The sequence below is a fragment of the Ogataea parapolymorpha genome, chromosome VI (assembly GCF_000187245.1).
Source record: "Ogataea parapolymorpha DL-1 chromosome VI, whole genome shotgun sequence".
NCBI lineage: Eukaryota > Fungi > Ascomycota > Pichiomycetes > Pichiales > Pichiaceae > Ogataea > Ogataea parapolymorpha.
This window is the reverse complement of record NC_027861.1, coordinates 358,482-372,032: the sequence shown is the minus strand read 5'-3', so window position 1 is coordinate 372,032 and position 13,551 is coordinate 358,482. Positions and strand designations below refer to the sequence as shown.

General features: G+C 43.4%; 7 protein-coding genes across 7 annotated transcripts; 3 read left to right on the top strand and 4 right to left on the bottom strand.

The window, feature by feature from the left end:
• Nucleotides 1-101: 101 nt before the first annotated feature.
• On the top strand, nt 102-563 carry HPODL_01309 (uncharacterized protein; the record flags this gene model as incomplete). The annotated part of the gene is made up of 1 exon (XM_014077815.1): nt 102-563. The coding sequence occupies one exon, from the start codon at nt 102-104 to the stop codon at nt 561-563; it is 462 nt and encodes a 153-aa protein (XP_013933290.1).
• Nucleotides 564-655: 92 nt separating this feature from the next.
• On the bottom strand, nt 656-2,611 carry HPODL_01308 (ubiquitin carboxyl-terminal; the record flags this gene model as incomplete). Its single annotated transcript, XM_014077814.1, has 1 exon — nt 656-2,611. One exon carries the CDS (start codon nt 2,609-2,611, stop codon nt 656-658), a length of 1,956 nt encoding a protein of 651 aa, XP_013933289.1.
• A 132-nt stretch (nt 2,612-2,743) lies between these two features.
• Nucleotides 2,744-4,546, bottom strand: HPODL_01307 (Transcriptional regulator CRZ1; the record flags this gene model as incomplete). Its single annotated transcript, XM_014077813.1, has 1 exon — nt 2,744-4,546. One exon carries the CDS (start codon nt 4,544-4,546, stop codon nt 2,744-2,746), a length of 1,803 nt encoding a protein of 600 aa, XP_013933288.1.
• A 227-nt stretch (nt 4,547-4,773) lies between these two features.
• Nucleotides 4,774-5,913, bottom strand: HPODL_01306 (uncharacterized protein; the record flags this gene model as incomplete). The annotated part of the gene is made up of 1 exon (XM_014077812.1): nt 4,774-5,913. One exon carries the CDS (start codon nt 5,911-5,913, stop codon nt 4,774-4,776), a length of 1,140 nt encoding a protein of 379 aa, XP_013933287.1.
• Nucleotides 5,914-6,002: 89 nt separating this feature from the next.
• HPODL_01305 (DNA excision repair protein ERCC-8) lies at nt 6,003-7,331 on the top strand (the record flags this gene model as incomplete). Its single annotated transcript, XM_014077811.1, has 1 exon — nt 6,003-7,331. One exon carries the CDS (start codon nt 6,003-6,005, stop codon nt 7,329-7,331), a length of 1,329 nt encoding a protein of 442 aa, XP_013933286.1.
• A 126-nt stretch (nt 7,332-7,457) lies between these two features.
• On the top strand, nt 7,458-9,821 carry HPODL_01304 (uncharacterized protein; the record flags this gene model as incomplete). The annotated part of the gene is made up of 1 exon (XM_014077810.1): nt 7,458-9,821. One exon carries the CDS (start codon nt 7,458-7,460, stop codon nt 9,819-9,821), a length of 2,364 nt encoding a protein of 787 aa, XP_013933285.1.
• Nucleotides 9,822-9,852: 31 nt separating this feature from the next.
• Nucleotides 9,853-13,392, bottom strand: HPODL_01303 (Structural maintenance of chromosomes protein 3; the record flags this gene model as incomplete). The annotated part of the gene is made up of 1 exon (XM_014077809.1): nt 9,853-13,392. The coding sequence occupies one exon, from the start codon at nt 13,390-13,392 to the stop codon at nt 9,853-9,855; it is 3,540 nt and encodes a 1,179-aa protein (XP_013933284.1).
• Nucleotides 13,393-13,551: the final 159 nt, after the last annotated feature.

Here is a 13,551-nt window from a genome sequence, read left to right as displayed (position 1 = left end):
TCATATTCAAGTGTGCATTATTTGGGAACCTTGTTAACACACTATAGCTCAAAAAAAGAATAAAAAAATAAAATAGACCAAAAAAAAAAAATTAAATCACCATGGCTATTGCATTGTTCATTCTGATGGCGACCTTTGTTGCTTTAGTGATTATCTTGCCACTACTCTCGGGAATGTTTACTTATAAGCCAAATCCTTCATATCTTGAAAAGAGGAAACAGACAGAAAAAGAAAAGCTCAAATCGCATCGAGATGACGGATATGGCGGATACATTCCTCCTGATGAGCAACTCGAATTGGAAAAGCAGGCCAAGTCTTCTGGATCACGAATTTACTCTAAAATTAGCCATTTGACCCCGGATGATATTCCTATCAAACTTCAGCTTCAAAATCAAGGTGAATTAAAAAGCCGCACAGCTCGTAAGCTTGTGACAACAGATTCTAATCCTAACAATTTTGATTATGACTTGAACGAATTGATCGACGAGGAACTTGAAAGCGACAGGGCAGAGAAATCCAAGGCTTACACGCCCAGCTTTATATCAAATCGTGAAGAAGTATGAAATTGTACAAGTATGAAATTGTACAAGTGTGAAATTGTACAAAGCTAATAATAATTTAATGTTTAATTCAATTTATTCAAGTGAACAAACAGTTACAAGTTGGCCTGTATGGCAATCATCTCATTTTGTCGTAGTTCTTCTTCTGCGCTTACGCGAAGATTGTCGTCGAGGGAATTACCAGCATCAAATGTACTTTCCAATTCTGAGTCCGCATCCTGATTCAGTTTGGACTCCCCATCAGCTTCAGTATTTGCCGGAGTCAATGGTTCAGCTTCCTGGGATTTAAAGTCATCTCTCGGGTCGTTTCGAGAGCTGAGCTCATAAAATAGCATAAAAGTTCCTTGAGAAGCAAGCACCTCAGCCTCCGAAGACACCCTGACTATTTCGTCACTTATTCTCCACCAGACTCCACGGTACTTTCTGTATGCAATGTAATGCCCATAGTTGTGCGTTCCGAAATGTGAAATGACTGATTTGAGTGAGTATTTCAGGCCGGATGAGCTAGAGTCTTCAACATCTGCTTTACCATTATCTCCACCGTTATCGTCACTTTTTCTAAACGGTAATCGTGCATCTGTGTTAATATTATCAGGCTCGGCGACGTAATCAGCAAAATTGAGCCTAGTAGGAAAAACAATCTTTGCGTTGTTCTTGCGCACAGTGTAGGTTCTAGGATCAAACACCGAGCGACTTATATGTATGCACAAAACTGGAGGAGGCCTTGCGAAAAACACTTGCTTGGTTTTCTTTGATTTTTGAATTTTGTTCTTGGTGTGCAGTCTTTCATAGACTGCATCATTGATAATTGGTTTTGCTAGTTCCTCCTCAATTTCCCTGATTCGTTTAGAGGTGAGCTCCACAAGTTTCTCCGTTTTGGAACCTTGCTCTTTGTATTTCTCAAGGGCTTCGATTAGAGTAGCTCGAATTTCAATCAGACCACATCTGTTACATTCCACACCGTCAATGATTTCTTGTTCGATCCACCCGTCCAATAATTCTTCGAGCGTATAGGTTGATTGAGTGGGAGATGACAAATTTAATCCTAGCCCACTTATGACTGAATAGCGTATCCCACCCATCTCCCCACATTTGATACAACCAATCCGCTCGCACTGTAGTCCATCAACTGGAGTGATGAGTTTCATTGGGTATACTTTGGAATCTGCATTAGGGTAAGAGGGGTCAATCTGTTTTGCAGGCAGATAAATCGTTCCTAGTTCACCAAGGTTTTGCAAGCCTGTCATCATTCCGTCTTCATAATCGACAAACTTGTCTTGAATTTGTCCCTTCTCTTTATCTTTTGAATTGGGCCCAACATATTCTTTTTCAACTTGACTCATCACTGACTGGTAGAACTCTTGAGCATCCTCTTGGTTATAGCCCAAGAACAAATGCTTGCTAGGGCCATCTTTCATCACCTTCAGAAGATTGCGTGTTTTGTATGTAGGGGATTTATTGCCATGCTTGTCGTTCAATTTTCTGAGCAATTCATATAATGCAGATGAAAAAGCAGGCTTATTCTGGGGAGGGATATTCTCGTTCTCAGTGAAACTCTCGAGAAAGTCCATTATTTCATTCGACGAGGCCAGACTTTGAAGAACGCTGTTCATAAAACATGTGTTGCCATCATTCATCAAACCGCCAATAGAGCCGCCCAAATTCATTGCTTTCTGATAACTTTCTCGTACAGAAGGATCGTTTCCCGAGAAGGGTGAGTTACTGAATCCCAAAGCGGAAGTAGATCTTGTCAGCGCTGAATTGAACTTCTCACCGAATCCTGCCATGATCCAATAAAAATAGTTGTCTTTCGATTTGCTTCTGATAAAAGGCCTGGTAGTAATCACTGCTAATCCAATAGTCAAGACACTGACCACGACCAGGTTCCAACTTTTGTCAGCCCAAATCACTTTCGTAAACGATTGCTTAAATTCTTGGACAAAATTAGCGTATCGGTCCACTAAACTTTCTTCAATGACAGTTGATTCTTGACTCAAAACACCCAAGCACAATAGGAATATCCAATTCAATATCAGCAGCAACTGAGGCATCAGCTCTAGCTACTCTTGGATATATATATCGTACTTTTACGGCTCTAGCCTTTAACAATGAAATACTAGATCTCTAAAAATTAATATGAATCTTTTTAACTACATTTGTTGATACACGACATAAATCATAAGTCAACTCGTGCTGGCCTTGCTTTGCACGGTCAAAATCTGATCCAGCAAACTGTTGTAGTCAGAAACGTCCAAAACTTCCATGGGAATTTTTGAGTCGGTGACCTTTTTAACGCTGCTGGTGAGCGGTCTCTCCTCCTTCTTCTCATTTTCAATTTCTTGCATCAAAGGCCGTATGCAATTTTTACCACTTTCCGTTTGAAAATGGCGTCTCAAAGCATCAGTCCTCGCAAAGCGTTTACCACATCCCCATATGGTAAATCCATCTGCCAAAGTCCCACGACATTGATACTTCTTTTCTCCAGAGTGCAATTCTTCATGTCGTTTCCGATCGTGTTGTCGCGCGAATGCCTTACCACATACGGTACAAAGGAACGGTCGCTCGTTGGTATGTGTGCGAAGATGAGACTTGAGATTATACGGTCGCGTGAACTTTTTATCACATACAGGGCAAGCAAATGAAGCTGGATTTTTCTGCGATTTTCTATTAGGCGAAGGAGGGGCGGCAAGCTCAGAGAGTTTTTCACGTGAAAGTGAAGCATCACTGTCGTAGTCTGAATCATCTGAATATCTGGACCTCGAAGTAGATCTGGAGCGCGAACTAGATTCCGAATGGCGTCGTTGCCGTCCCATTCTCATTGAGTTATGCGTTCTATCATCGGGCGTAAGGTAAGCATCGTCCACTTGTAAGTAGTTAGTATTGTACAGTCTTTCGTTATCTGGAGTGCTATAGCTTGAGCTATCAATAGCATGTGAACGAGCAGCATCCTCCACATTGATTGAAATTGCAGGAGTAGAGGAAGAGTCTTCAACTTTGATGGCAGGAGTATTGCCTGCGCTAGCTGACCTCGATCTATTGGGAGAGGAAGCCTTGGAGGATGACGCAGAAAACAGCGATGGAGTGCTATCAGCAACTTTCTCTGGGTTTTCAATGACTATCGGTGGAGCTGCCGATATGCGTTCCTGCTCTTTGAGATTCTGCTCTGTAAGGTTAATATTTGGTGCGTTCATTGCCGACAATGACAGCTGACGGATATTATCAGAAACCAATTGGCTTTCAAAGTCATCTTGCGGCTCAACATAATCGTCCCCAGCAATAGATTCAACTGCTGATAGATAGGGCGAGTTAGAGGCAGACAGTTCAGAACCTGTGGAGGATTCTGGACGCCTATATTGTCTCCCAACTTGTGGTTGCAAAAGGAGATTAGGGTCAGCACTAAAATGAGACACTCCCTGTGGTAGGATATTGGTTCCTGGGAATCCAGTGTTTAAAGTTCGTGCATCTAAGTTAGGGAAATTCGCTGTTTCTGATTGCTGAGTCAGATAATCGGAAAATGCTTTGTCAATCTGGATCAAAGGAGCAGAGGTATCGACTTTTGACGGGTTAGAATTTGGCAACGAGTCATCAAAATGGATATAGGATTGTTCTGGAGGTGTATCTACCGATGGCATGTTTACAAAATCCTGCGTAGAGCCCAACACATTAAATGAGTTGTTGGTGGCATTATTCGAACTATAATGAGCACCGCTCATAGTAATTGCGGAAACATCATCAAAAAAAGCGTTTCCCTTGTCGTCGGATGAAGGTTGCAAATTATCGAACGAGCTGGACGATGGTTGGTGGCTTATTGAAGTCAGAGATGAAGCATTCATGAAGAAGTCCGGAGCTTCCTCTTGCACTGGAGTGTATGATGTGAGGTTCAAAAACTTGTCAATCACGTCTTCTTCTTTGGCGGAGTCCTTCGGGGGTATAGAGCTGGAACTATATGTGTTACCCTGAGGGCTATCACCAAAATAGTTCGACATCTTAAACGTGAGTTTCTTAAATCACAAATACCCAGCTCTTAATTGTAACTAGTAATGGTCAGCTTTTTGATGAGATTAGCAATAGATTATAAATTATGCTTTTTATATTTTTAAGCTTTAGTCTGGTAACACGATCGTCATAGTGTTACCCGCTACTGGGTAAATAAGCTTGAAATAAATTGTAAATAAAGTCTACACGACCTTTCCTTCATTATATACAGTGTACTTTATTCTGAGGAGGGAAGCGGTTGCGGAAGGTCTGCAAGCTTTCCTTTTCCAACAAGAGTTCTTCCTATTGAAACATGCATGTTATCAACTTGAAGCTGAGCGTTTGAGTTCAGGGCATGAGACACTACTTCCGCGTTCACGCGTGACTGCTCCGTCTTAAACTGGCCTGTTTTGTAGAATTTGAGTTCCGGCCTTATACCCCTTACCGTGGTGTCCACGATGTTCTTGAAATCGGATCCGGATGATTTCGAAAGGGATTTGATGTCAGAAACCTTGTTGAATCCAGCCTTAGGTATATTTGGGTTGGCGAATGGGTACAATTTGTTCATTCCATGAAGTTGGGATTGGCCAAGATTTGTAGAATTCAAAGCCAGGCCGTGCTGTTCTGAGAATTTGGAAATTGCGCGCAACATTCTGGATCTAAGACTGAAAGCCATCTGGGATTTGTTTAGTTCTAGCTCTCCAGGTGATGGTTCCTTAATTTTATATTGCAGTGGATCTTGAGGCTCGAAATAGCTGATGCTCTTAACGAAATTCTTGATATCATTGATTGCATCGGTAGCTTCCCAGGTGGTTTTCAACTCTTTGCTATCAACACTGGAGTCGATAACCCCAAGAGATTTTAGGTCATGTAATTTGACCTCTGGGAGCTCACATTTCTTAAGCTTGTCCCTTTGTTCGGTAGCCTTTTCGAGTCTTCTCACGATGTTTTCCCAGTGGGACATGTCAGGTTGAATGTTCTGGCTTCTGAGAGTCTTCAATGGTAATTCGTCAAACGCCCTCATAGTTGCGTCAACATAAGGTTTCATATCTTGATTCTCAAGGGCATCGTCGCTTTGCTGTTTTCCCTTCCGGGGGCCACGAGGAGACCTAGGTTTGGACGATGAATACTGTGCTCTTGGTTTCTTTCCTTGCGAACGCTTTTCTCTGGAAATGCGTGGCTTGTTTGGGCTCTGATTTGAGCTTCTGGCTTGGTTGTTCTCCTTTGGAAGCTTCGACTTTGCAGTATTATTCAATTCTTGTGGTATAGCCCTCAGTTCATCAAGCAACTGCTCATCGATGCCAGACGCTCCCTCGGTGGAATACATTCTCAGAGAGCGCACCAGCGCGACTGAACGTCTCAAATACATGTTCAACATCAGAAACAATTTTTCTCAAATTATATCTCGTCAACTTTTTGTGCAGGGTAAATTGCGTCGATAGTCCTATGATACTTGTAGTATAAATAATGCATCAGTTACTCTTCGAGCATGCGATAACCAAATTCAACCACTCTCCGTTAGATGTCCTCAAAGTTTACAATGAATACAAATACTCAAGATTGGACAACTTGGATGCGATGAAAGGTCATTTCCCGATGAAACCTCACCAAGCCTCTGTCAATACCTTATCCTTAGACCCTTTGTACAACCGATATTTATTTTCCGGAGGAGGTGAATCTTCTGTCAAGCTGTGGGATCTTAAGCAGCAGGTTGAAGTAGAAGAGTTGGAACCTATTTATATTCTTCCCTCTAAGTCTGTGCATAAATTTGGTATTACTCATATTAAATGGTGGTCCGATAACGGGTTATGGCTGTCGTCCTCCTTCGATCATACATTAAGTGTTTGGGATGCGAATGAAATGCAGCATGTTCATTCCTTCAATCTTGGTTCCAGAGTGCTCCATTTTGATTTTGAAGACCATGGGCGCAATTCTTTGGTAGCTGTTTGCGCGGATGGGGGAGTCGGAGGTCTCAGGCTGCTGGATTTGAGGACCCTAGCAGATGCTCATACACTAGGAGGTGGAGGAAAACTTCAAGGAGGGTTTGGATATATGTTGAGTTGTCGGTGGTCACCCGCAAACCCTAACCTTGTGGTTGGTGGCAGCCAAGATGGTTATTGTATAGGGTGGGATATACGACGTGCCGATGGTTGTGTTTTCAAAATGGACTATAACCTAACGACCACTAACTATAAAACCAATACCAGACAGTTACTGCTACACGAAAGTACTCCAAAAGCGCACAATGGTGGAATAAACTCGTTGCTTTTTACGGATGATGGGGCGGAACTTATTACCCTTGGACATGATGATAAAATATGTGTTTGGGATATGACCAGTGCAGAAAAGCCTCTGAACAAGCAGATCAATTTTGGCCCCCTGGTCAGAAACAAATCCACACAACACATCAGCATGGCTTTAAGTCCTCTGAGCGAAACAGAGCTACAGTACTTATGGTTCCCGTCAGAGAACGGTGAAATCCTGATTTACCGACTTGAGGACGGCAAACTTGTTGCCAGACTAAATAAGAATGGGAGTACTTTGAACAGAAGGACAACAAGCATCGTATATGCTAAAGAGAGCTCGATCAAGTACTACAGTGGATGCAAGGATGGGACTATATCTGTGTGGGGCTATAATTCTTTGTTGGATAGTCAAAAATCTGGAGATGGACTGGATTTTGATAATGGCAATCTTGGGACCCTAGCGTGCGAGACCGAGAATTCTGATATTCTTGACAGGATTCATGATGAGATTGAAGCTAATAAGATTCGCGCAAAAAACACGGAGTTTTGATGACAGTGATATGAAAAAAATATTTTGTGAACTTTTTGAAGTATAAGCATAATAACACTAACTGTAAAAGTAAGACGTGACTCTACTTAGGAGGCAGGGAATCTCAGACTTTTTGGAGATCAGAAGATGATAAAGTTGCAAGTTCACATTGTTCCGCCGAGCGCTGCGAAAGCAAACAAACCACTCGCTTACAATGGAACTGGAAATAATGTGGATATGAGTGTGATGCAAATGCAATCGCAGATTTACCCCGGTTCCCAATCCCAGCCTAATAATTCTTACTACCCAAACTTCACGCTCAATGGCTCAAGTACGCCACTTGTTAACGGGATTTCGAGTTTCAATTCCCAGCGGCCAAGTTATGGCCCGTCTCCGCATATCGTGGGCACGTCCGATGGTATCAAAAAATTCCTTCACATTACGAAAAGTTCAAGCACGCTTCAGGATGTTTGTGTTGAGATTCAAGAGAGATTCTTGAGGCTGTATCCTGAACAAGAGCCCATCATCATTCATCAAATTCAGGATAGCAATGAGTGTGACCTGGACCCGGAATACTCAGTTTCAATGATTTTTGATACGGACAATATTTTGCGTGTTCTCGTGGAAAATGAATTTACTGGGGAAGAGGAGACCGATTCCAGAGGAAAGCGCCACCTTCACAACGATTTGAATCAGATCGTCAAGAAAACAAGATCCTCTCGTAACCAACGTGTTTGGCACGAGGCTCGACAACCTCCTTTGTTAGAAGCTGACGAAGCATCCCATCAATCCAATTTGTCGCTTCCAGCTCCCAATGATGGCCATCAGGACGCTACTGTAATCATTGAGCCAAAGAAGAATCTTAGCCCGCGAAATGCAAGTCCGGTGAATGCGCCTGGGTCTCCGACAAGAATAACGTCTGGAATGCTGACGTCCCAATTCCAGCCCGATCTGTCAAAAGCTCTGGATGAAAACGAGAAAGACGAAGAACGCGATTTGCAAATAAATGACGTACTAACTGACAGCGATCACTATCAAAGCGATTCTAATCAGGATACCTCTGCTGTAAGAAAGAGGCCGAGTGTGCCAACTAAAGCTGATGTGATGAACCGAATTTCCTCAGTGCAGCGGAAATCTCCAGTGCAGTTGAACGACACTTCAAACTCTTCCTTTTCTTCCATCCCTGCTCAGACTCCTACACCTGCCAATGTCGTCTCAAATCCATCATTTAAGGAGACCAAGCCTATGAAACCATCTCAAGTCACGAAGAAGCTGAATGACTCCGTCAAGGGTCCGGATGCAGATTTCGGGAAAAAGACGCAGCAAAAGGACACCAACAAGGAGTCCACAACCCCAAAGGCTAGAGGCAAGAAGCAAAAGGAAACAAAGGAACAGAACGAGCAGAAAAATGGTTCCAAAGAGGACGCAAATCAGCATCCACCAGCTGAGGAGACGCCTGTCGCCAAGCCTCGCAGAGGCCGTCCTGTTGGCAGCAAGAATCGCGTCAAGAAGGCTGAGGCAAAAGAAGACGAATCCCAAAATGGAGAGGAGACCGCAAAGCCAGAGGAAAAGAAAAAGCCAGCCCGCAAGTCTAAAGCAAAAAAAGTCGAAGCGGCCGCAGCAGAGAGTAGTGAAACAAAGGACACAAATACGAACAAAACTGCTGCCACCGAACCTACTTCACAGAATGCAGAAAGCAAGACTGCTGCTGATACCAGAGAGAATGATTCTGCAAAAAATCATTCTAGTGATGCACAGAAGCCTGGCACAAACTACACCCGAGCAGAAGTGATTGGCCTGCTAAAAGATGGAATGAAAGGAAAAACAAAAAGTAACGATGCTCCTGCTCATCAAGTACAATCTAACGGTATAGCTGAGAAAGCAGGAAAGCCACCGGTGGCTTCAAACTCCCAGCCGCTTGTATCACAACCGGCAGAAAGTGAGTCGGATTCTAGCGACGATGACAATGATGACAACGATGATGACGAGTTAGAGGATGAACAGGAGACAATGAAAAGACCTAGAGTGGTGAATGCACCAAAGGGCCTACTCAGCAACACCTCTGTTCTTTCCTCGCGCAATAATTCCACGTTGAATGAAAGCCAAATCTCGTCTCCACCTCCAAGCACACAAGAGGGCCGTGTGGTTCCTCAACTGCTTTCGCAGTCCCAGACACAGCCACCACATGCCTCTCAATCTGAAAGCTCGATTTCTTCGCTTCCAAAACTGTCTCAATTGATGGAACGTGGTCTCCCTGATGTCAGGGAATTCAGCCAGGGTGTCCGGGCAATTTCTGCTTTCAGGCAGGAGAAGTCTGAATCCGATTCCGAGACTGAGTCTTCTGACTCCGAGGATGATTCGGACGACTCGCAGGACGATAGTTCGGACTCGGAAACTGTGGGATCCCAAAGATACCTTGATGCGAAGATGGCAAGTAACATTGTTTCCAAGGCTAAGGGCAAGAAGAAAAACCATGGATTTTTGGATCTAATGAAAGATGCTCGAAAATAGCTAAATTAATTTAGGCAAGCCATATAGAAAACTAGCGACGTTGTTGACCCTCAACAAATCCAAGCGCGTCGGCCTGATCGATTTCACTAACTGTACTCACTTTGTTGTTGAACATCACTCCAAAGTACTTGTCACAAACTTTGAGCATTTCTGGACGGAACGTAGTGCATATGAATTGTGCGTTACGGGAAAGCTCGTGAATGATCTGCGAGACAGAAGTTCTGTATTGGGCATCCAAGTTTGCATCAATCTCATCAAACAGGTAAAATGGAGCCGGGTCACATTTCTGAATTGCCAGGATGAGAGCAATTGCACAGAGCGATTTCTGTCCGCCAGAAAGCTGTTCGATTCTTTGCTGTTCATCCTCCCTTGAATTGAAAGAGACTGAAATCGAAATACCGACGTATTGATCCACCAATTCAGCGTCCTCTTCATCATCAGAGTCTTGTTCGATACCCCTCTTGCCTTTACCAACCTTTTCACTCCTTTTCTGGATGATCAGCTTACCGGTTCCTGCTGGAACTAGCTTCTCAAACACCTCGGTGAAGCCGATGCTCACTTCTTTAAATGTTCTGATGATGGCATCATCCTTTCTGCGCTCAAGAACCGAAATAAGGTCTTCAATGGACTCTTTAGCATCATCAAGCTCATTTTTCCGAGCAACCAGCGAGTCACGCTGTTTGGCAAAATTAAGGAACTGTTCTAGGGCCTTTTTATTGACATGACTGTACTGCTTCAAACTCTCAGTGACCTCATTCAATAAATTCAAAACTTCACCTGAGCTTATATCTTTGTAAGCAGTAAACGCCTCTTCTGGCAAGACACCCAAATCCCTGATTTTCCGGCTAATCTCGTCGCGCCTGTTACCCAGCAACACCTTTCTGCTCAATGATTTTTCAGAGCTCTTGCCATAGTTTTCTAGTCGCCGCAAGAGATTCCTTTGTGACTCATTGAGTTTTTGAAGCTGGTCCTCCAGGCTCTTAAGCTGTTTCTTCAATTCCTTCGACTTGCTGAGCAACTCAGAATTCGACGACTCCAACTTCTCTTTGGTTTCCTCCAATCTCTGCAGTTTGCTTTCAAGTTCTTTGACCTTGATGTCATCATTTTCCTGAGACTTGGACGTCCGCAGACTCAACTGCCTCAACCGAGGGTATAAACTACCATTTAACTCGGATATGAGCGACGAGGCCCGCAACTCCAGCTCGTTGAGCTGTTCACTGACCTGAGTGTATTCTTGCTCAGCAATCGAAATATTTTCTTCGAGCTCTTTCAGCTGCTGCAACTCGGTGTCGCTCAGATTGGATTCTTTAAACTCAGATTCTAGTTCATTCTGGTATTCACTGATCTGTTGCTCCGAAAGCTTTATCGAGGTTTGTAGTGACTCAATGCGGCCTTCCAGAGAACCAAGCTCCTGGTCATATCTGCTTTTTTCATTTGAAAGTTTTGATTTGGCGGACAAGTAAGACTCCTTTTTTGTGAACATGGCATCCAATTCTCTGCGCTTATTTGCTAATTCTTCGCTTGCGTTGGTGACACGAGCATCTTTGTCAGCAATCTGCTTTTTGACTTGTTCAAGCTTCTGTCGGGCACTGAAAATCTCAGATTTCCATTTGGTCAAGTTCTTAAGACAGTCGACCCTTGAACGAGTTTGGTCTCGGAATCCTCCTGTGAGCACACCCTTACGGTCACATCTATCGCCGTCTAAAGTAATGGTGTTGAGTTTGTAAGCCTGTGAGATTTCAGCGCCTTTCTCCAGATTGATGCAGACAACTGTCTTGCCGAAAACTTGCTTCACAGCAGGCTCCAAGTATTCGTCAAATGCAATCTTCTTAATAAGCGGAACGCATTCTGATGTATCTGGATAAGACGGGGTTTTAGGATTCAACCTATTGAGAGGCATGAAAGTCACTCGCCCTGCTTTTTGTCTAATCAGCTCCTCCATGATAAGCGTCGCAGTTCTATCGGTATCAACAACAATATGAAACAAAGAATTTCCACCAATGACTTCGACCGCAGTTTTGTATTTTTCGCTGACATTTATGAGTTCTCCCAAGGTCCCATACACCCCGTTCAAACCAAGATCTTTAGCTATCCGTTGGACCCCTTCGAGTCCCAAAGCCATTGAACGATCCATCGTTTCACTGACTCCTTGCTGCGCTCTGGCTTTTTCAGTTTCGTATGTCTGGATAACACTATTAAGCTTGCTTTCTTCTCTCCAAAGTTGTTTCCTGTCGTCAATGAGTTGATTGTATTCGAGCTTCAATTGCGCCAGCTCTTTGTCAAGAGAATCCATTTCAGCATCTAGGGAGTCAGCACTTTTAGCAATGCTCAACTCAGAGGCAAGGTTCCCCGCCAAGGACTCTATTTCTTCCTTATTTTTCAAGTAGACAGCAAGGTCCCCCTTTTTGGATTCAAGGGATTTTGTCAAATTAATGATTTCTGATTTGAGCCATTCATCTCGTTCCAACTTGCTCTTAAACTGTGAAAAACGGCCCTTTTTGGAAAGAAGGGAGCGCTGCTGTTGCTTCATCTCATCCAGCTTGCCTTTGATAGCGCGCTCTTTCGTCAAAGCCTGTTTAAGAGCAGGCTGACACTTGCCAAGCTCTACTTCCTTCTGAGATATTAGAGCATTCAGTTCCTCCAGCTGAGAAGCAATATCAGCTCCTGAAAAACCAGTGTCTGCCTCTGCTTCTTTCAATCGAGCACTCGTGTCTCCTATACTGGTTAGCACGTCTCTAATTTCGGCATCATTCTCAGAAATGTCAACATCAACAAGTTTCAAATCTGCCGTAAGCTCTGCGAGTTGAGCCTCAATGCTTTGTGCCTGTTTCTCCCTCTCAGCTAGTTTTTCAACCAAGGAAGAGGTGTCCTGAATAGCAGCTGCATAATCTGACTCCAGAGATTCAATCTGGTCATTTAGATTCGTCAACTCTCTATCATAAAGATTATACTCGAGAGATTTTTTCTTATTATTGAGCTTCTCAAATTCCTTGAGATCATTTTTTTCCAGGTCGAGATCTTCCAAACGACCCTCAATGTACCTCAACATCTCCTCAATTTGCTCTCTTTTCTTATTGGTGTTTGTCATCTCTTTGAGCGAGTCTTTCAGTTTCGTTTCAAAAACGCGAGCTCCAGCAACTTCTTTCAGAAGCTGCAACCTTTCAGAGTCTTTGGCATTAGTTAAAGAAGTGATCCGACCTTGGGGAACGATATAATATGGATTAGATTTTGAAAAACCAGCACTTTCGAGGAGGTTCGTAATATCAGACTTGGTAGCAAGTTTGGAGTCTAGCGAGTAATCATCTTTCTTCATACCAATTGTTCTTCTGATCACGACCTCGTCCTTGTCGATAGGAAACCTGCGATCTGTGTTATCAAAAACAATCTCCACATAAGCGGACATAACAGTACCGGAACCTTCGTGAATCAGTGATTGGCGCTCCTCTCTTGTCATATTGGTATATGCGTCCGATAGAACAAATCTGATGGCGGCGAAGAAATTCGACTTTCCTGACCCGTTACGCCCAACCACTACATTGTGCTTGGGAGAAAACGAGTCTATGATGGTCATATTCTTGTAGGTTTTGAAACCCTGTATTACGATCTTCACGTTAGCACCGTTATAGTCATCTACTTACTCTCTTGATATGCATAGTTTGAGGATATATTTTCAAATCAACGCGTCTCAATATTTTCGTGTCGCGGAATCAACACCCTACACCGAAAAAGA